This window comes from Cynocephalus volans, chromosome 6, assembly GCF_027409185.1.
Source record: "Cynocephalus volans isolate mCynVol1 chromosome 6, mCynVol1.pri, whole genome shotgun sequence".
Classification (NCBI taxonomy): Eukaryota; Metazoa; Chordata; class Mammalia; order Dermoptera; family Cynocephalidae; genus Cynocephalus; species Cynocephalus volans.
In genome coordinates, this window is record NC_084465.1 from 154,249,972 (window position 1) to 154,255,971 (window position 6,000).

The following is a 6,000-nucleotide window of genomic DNA, read 5'->3' on the forward strand; positions in this document are numbered from 1 at the left end:
GGTGTTAAAGCGCTCTGGCAGCAGGAGAGTAGCAAGTGGATTAACTTATCTGCTCAGCCAGAGCTCCCGGGCTCTGAGTTATGTGAGCTGGGTGAGGGTCTGCACATAAGCATGCAAATGATTTACAACCCTACGTTGATCTGTTCACTATATAACTGTTTTAGGTACCCTGTGGTTGTGCAGATATCTAGCTAGCTGGCCCCCATCAGTGACTCCCATAAGTCTAATAAACTGATGTTTCTACCTATTGCAATACTGGGTGAGTTTTCTGGAATAGGCAAATGCTACATGAGAGCCCTCTCAGATTTGGGGCTCCCGCGATACACTTGACAAACTCTTTACTGAAATTTCGTATCCCCAAGAAACTCGCTGCTTGGATAAATGCACAAGACCTTGTTAGATAAACTTAGAGGACATTGTTTAGAGAAATCCTAGGAAAACAGAATGATTGTTAACCTGTTGTATTTTAAACAAATGGGAATTACTTAAGAGTTGAGTAGTCATAAATATTGGGAAAGGCCTGAGAAACCATTGTTAAGTATGTCACAGTCAGTTATCCGTTCTGTCTTTATACAGTGTTCAGAATTTGTTTACTGCTTAGACTTTCCTGAATTTACACTATAAAACCTCCTCACCTTTCCGCTTGTTGGGCAGATTTACACCTCACCGTGACAGGTAGTCTCCTGATTTGCAAATCTAATAACTGCCTCATTCAAATTTCCTAATAGAGTGTTTTGTTTCTACAGGGGCCTGCTATAATGTTAGATGTTTAGGCAAATACAAATTAAAACCACTTTGAAATACCTTGATTGCTACACAACTATTAGAATGGCTAAAATCAAAACAACTGAGGAGAAAGTGAAGAAACAAATTTTCATGCACTGCTGGTGAGAAGAAAAATAGTTTGGCACTTTCTTAAAAATTTAGAAGTACATTTACCACAAAACTCAGCTCTTCTGCTTTTAACTACTTGCCCAAAAGAAATGAAATTATACATCCATGCAAAAACTTGCACACAAATGTTTGTAGAAGGATTATTCATAATAGCCAAACACTGAAAACAACCCAACATCCATCGAACAGTGAAAAGATAAACAAAATGTGGTGTATACATAACGATGGTATCCTACTGAGCCATGCAAAGGAATGAGCTGCTTGTATCAGGGTTTCTCACCTTCGGCACTACTGGCCGAAGTTAGATAATACTGTGAGTTAGATAATTCTTTGTTGTGGGGGCTGTCCTGTTCAGTGTAGGATGTTTATCAGCATTCCCGGCACCCCCACTAGATTCCAGCAGCAGCTCTCTACCCTTCCTCTAATCCCACAGCTGTGGCAATCAAAAATGTCTCCAGAGATTGCCGCATGTCCCCCACTGCAGGACACAATTGCCCTTGTTTGGTCGCCACTCATATACCTCTTGAGCATTTGAAACCAAATCAAGTTGAACTCTTCAGTTCAACTGTCTTTTACAATATGCAGACATTGCCTAGGAGGAAAAACAGAATTCAACAAAAACAAAGTTCTATGATCAGTTGGATTTAAAACGCATCTATATGTATTCAGAATTAAGAAATACATTTTGTAATTTTTTGAGATTTAGAGAAAACATCTTCTTGAATTAAGTTGTGGAATGTCCTTGATAAGTTCCAAAAAGGTTAAATTTTATCACCTTATTTAAGGGAGGACATTCCTTCTATTTTATTAGAATCAATATACTTATCCACAGTAGATCTGTGAGTATGTGTGTGTAGTTAGAAATAACTTAATCTTTTCAGAATGTTGGCATACTTCTAGATATATTCATATGGTTTTTATTTTTGTGCATTTGTTAGTTACACAATGTTGCTTAGGCTTGCAATTCCATGTAATGTTATGTACCTCAAGTTATTACAAGCTGCCCAAAGAAATCAATATTATTGTTTCCCATGAAATTAATTAAATTAGAACAAGGCCTGTGGCAGAATGTGTTATAGGATTGTTTTATACACTTGATTTTAAAACTCCATTGAGTAGGCACAGTTCTTTTAATCGATCCTGTTGCCTTCCAGGGAGGATGTTACATACACATTTTCTCTAGGGCACTGGAAGCAGGGCTCACAGCCTGGGAAGGTCAATGTGAGGGTCACCCTGGGCATTGCAATGCCCAAATATAGAGAAAAACATCTTTTTAGAGTAAAGAAAAAAGCAATAAAACAAGGTAAGAGATGAGTAACTACTCCAGAATCGGCAATCGTTTCCATGAAAGATAAAATAAATAATTGTTAATGAATGTTTTTATAAGGTCTTTTAAATTCTCATTATATGAAGACTTCTTAATCTGGAAAAAAAAACTATTTTAAAACACTTAGCTGGAAAAAGATGTTAATTCTACCCTATGTCTCTTGGTTAAACATGATACAATATAAACCTGTTCTGTACATTACATTACAATAAATTTATAATGTATTATACAAACAATACATTTGTAGTGTACTGTACAAATATTGTATTTCTACAATATTTGTATTTTATTTTACTTATTTAACCTTCTGGTTGTTATTCTGTAACAATTTGTATAAATGGTAAGTTTTGAATGTGTTATTTTACCTAGATATGAAATTCCACATATATTAAAAGAAAATGTACAAAGGTTTTGTTAATAAATTTTAATAATGTTTTCAAGATTTTTACGTGGCTTAAACTGTGGCCTCTCCCACAATATCAAAAGAAACAAATCAAGCCAGTATAATGTTTGCAGAAAAACCTTCTGGGAGCCAGAGAGGAAGACATTCTGACTACGTTGCAGAGAGAAGAGAAAATGTGCATCTGAGAGAAAGGTGTCTCTCCTCTCCGATGTCTCAGAGGGATGAAGGCAGACTGCGGTGATCACCATCTCTCAGGCCATTTGTTAGGAAAGTTGAAAATATTAGCAGAGGACCACAGAAGAATATTTAATAATTGAATGGCTGGTTTCAAAATTCTTAAATCTTCTCCAACTCTATATCATTGTTACATCTGAACTATGTATCTATGTGAAGGGTGCATACCGGACCCGCTTGTCATGCTGTTGGAACTGTGTGAAATAAGAACAGTGTGGCAATCTTTAAGTTCTCCTAAAGATTCACAGAAGATCCAGATGTGGATTTCAGCAACCAGTTTGTACCTCAGATTAAAAGCCGGCCAAGATATCTGCCACATAAACATTACATTTTTGCTAAACATGTTTTTCCTCTATTGTCAATGTCGCCGTTATGCCTTTGTGAAAAATAAAGGTTTGAAATATACTAGAGGTATGTCTTCAAGAGCCACCTACATAGAAAAACATGTGACTAGGATAACGGGATACAGAGACCTGTTGTTAGCTGGAAAATAATCACACCTAACTTATCCTTTGAAGATCAGGAAATATAACTATGCAGAGTAATTTAGGGGCAGAATGATTGACGTATATAACTCCTATTGATTTCGGAGGCTCAGAGGCAGATTTGTACAGGTTTTATCCCACACAGTTCTGTGTAGCAAGCGCCCCTGTCCTCGCCTTACATTCATCTCAGCAAGGAGGACACAGATGCCACAGTGTGAGCAGGTGGGACAGGAATCAGTTTTCCTTTGAGGTCTCCGATTTTCTCAGTGAAGTGGGGAGTAAGGTCATGGATGGGAGAGGAAGTGCTGGGGTTCAGGAGGGAGCAGGATGTGGGATATCTGCGTAGGAACGTGGGAGACTGAGTGGACTGAGAGGCACAGTGTGGTTGTCTGTCTAGGCTGTGTCTGGCCGCCCGAGGCTCATGGTCATGGGCTAAAATGAGACCTGGCAGGATAGTAAATGTCTCTCCATCTGCTCAAGGTCCTTGTCTGTCCCTCTGTTCATTTGAACATTTTTTTTTCAGGTACTCCTGTACCTTTCCAGGTGTGCTGAGAGGTCTTTCTTCTCTGTGTGAGAAGAAATGAGACCCTTTCTTGCAGCACATGTTCCGGGAGTGTTGCTTTAATGCACTTGTGAAGCAGCTTGGCAGGAGTCAAGTAGAGGGCCCACCCCAGTGAGGAGTCTGCCTGCAGCTCACCCCCAAATCCCATGCGCTCATCCTCCTGTGACCCCCTCTTCTTGCCACCCTCATCCCCACGTGAGGGAGGGAGGTAACACAGCCACCCGGCCAATCCAGCAGGGTGGCCCCTCCTGGATGCCCCAGGACTCAGGGCTGCCATGGGCTCTTCTGAGCCCAGCTTCTCACAAGCCTTTTCCAGCAACTGCTTCATCACCTTCACCAGCCGGGTCAGGCTGAAAAGGCAAATGCGTATTTGAGGCTAGAAATTCCCATTCCCTGGCTGGCCAGATAGCACAGTTGGTTAGAACTCAGTGGTGTGACACTAAGGTCAAGGGTTCAGATCCCCATACCATCCAGCCGGTCTCCCCTCCCCCGAAAAGAAAGTCCCATTTCTGAGGGGTGTACCTTAAAAAATTTTTTTCCCTCGAGAAACTCTTCCAAATATAACCCCTCAACCAACCCCTGACGACATGTAGATGTGCAATTAATGGTGCCACTGAAATAAATTGTAACACTTGGTTGTGAAATCTTTAAGTTCTCCTAATATCTCATTACAGTTATAAGCTCTTCAGCTCTAAATGTATATGTTATAAAAATTGAGTTAGTAAATTCATGGGTGCGTGAACTTTAATTTGATTTAGGATGCTTTTTAAGCTGGCTGGCTGATCTCATCTGTGCAGACAGTCACTTCTCCGTGTATATTCGGCATCCTTTATGTCTCTTTCATTAACAGGTGCCCTTACTGGGAAGAACAGGGCGAGAATCCAGGCACTGGCCCCTTCCCTCTCTCTTTCGCTCCATGTGACCCTGTTCAATGGCTCTCGCATGACAGAGCCTGGCCGCCCAGACCAGGTGTCGGTCTCCGTTCCCCACCACCCCGCCGGGTGAGGGGCGCCAGGTCCCGTCGCGCCTGCGCACTGCGGCCGTCAGCGCCAGGCAAGCGTTGGGTGAGGCAGTTGGAGGCAGTTGGGAGTTCGCGGGAGCGGCGCCTGCAGTGTGCGGGCCTGGAAGCAGGAGGAGGAGGCTGAGGCGGCGGCGACGAGGACCAGGAGGAGAAAGCGGACGCGGGGAGGCGCCGTCCGGCTCTGGCCGGGCCGGCGGGAGCGCTCGGGGGTCTGCGGACGGCGGCCTCGGTGGCCGGCAGGTGAGGCCCGTGCAGGGCGGGCGTGGGCTCTGAGGGGCGCGGGCGGCCGGGGGCGCGGGTGCGGCCGGGGGCTGAGGTGAGCGCGGCGGCGTGGGCCCGGCGGCTCATTGTCCGGCGGGTGGCCGGGGGCTGAGGTGAGCTCGGCGGCGCGTTGTCCGGCGGGCGGCGCTCGCTTATCGCCCCCTGCGGGCCGGGCCGCGGCTTGTCCGGGGCGGGCACAAGCTCCTGTGTCCGCCGGCCCCACCCGTGCCTGCCCCGCCGCCCCCGGTCCTGGTTCCCCGGCCCTCAGCGCGTTTTGTTCCGACGCTGGTGGGCTCGCGTGCGGGGACGGGGGCAGGGGCTGCTGAGCCAGAGGCTGGCGGGGAGAGCGTCGCCAATCCTGGCCGGCGGCGGGGGCGGAGAGGGCCGGCTCGTCCCAGGGAGCCCGCCCGCCCTTAGGGCCGCGGTCCGCGCATTTGCGGGTTCAGCAGCGGGCCGTGCCGGTGTCCACCAGGCGGGGACAGCCTCTGCCGGTCCTCGCGCCGCGGGCGCTCTTCCCTGGGGGGCGCGGCGCTCTCGGGAGCCTCACACTTTTCGTCCCCCAGGAGGAGCCACGTTGGGTGTGCTTGGCCAGGAAGCAGTGGAGAGGGGTGTGCGGTGCGGGACTGCGCAGCGCCGCGGGCTTGACCGTCTCCGGCGGCTTCTAGCATGGATAGTGCCTTTGCGATTTTACAGAGGTTCTTTTTGGCTCCAGTAAAACATGTCATTCCATGCGCATCCCAAAGTTTGTTTACGCTGTTGTTTTTGGATTTGTTTGGTTTTTGCAATTTGTACATTGGACTCTGGGTTTGGGAG

The 6,000-nt window shown here is 46.4% G+C and overlaps 1 protein-coding gene across 1 annotated transcript in view; it reads right to left on the reverse strand.

The window, feature by feature from the left end:
* Positions 1-5,274, reverse strand: part of LOC134381087 (NUT family member 2D-like) — a 28,435-nt gene extending 23,161 nt beyond the window's left edge. Inside the window, exons 1-2 of the mRNA XM_063101150.1 lie at positions 4,853-5,274; positions 4,013-4,255 (exon numbers count right to left, since the gene is read on the reverse strand). Of these exons, the coding sequence (XP_062957220.1) occupies positions 4,013-4,255; positions 4,853-5,274 (665 nt within the window). The remainder of the gene's footprint in view (positions 1-4,012; positions 4,256-4,852) is intronic.
* Between the last annotated feature and the right edge of the window lie 726 nt (positions 5,275-6,000).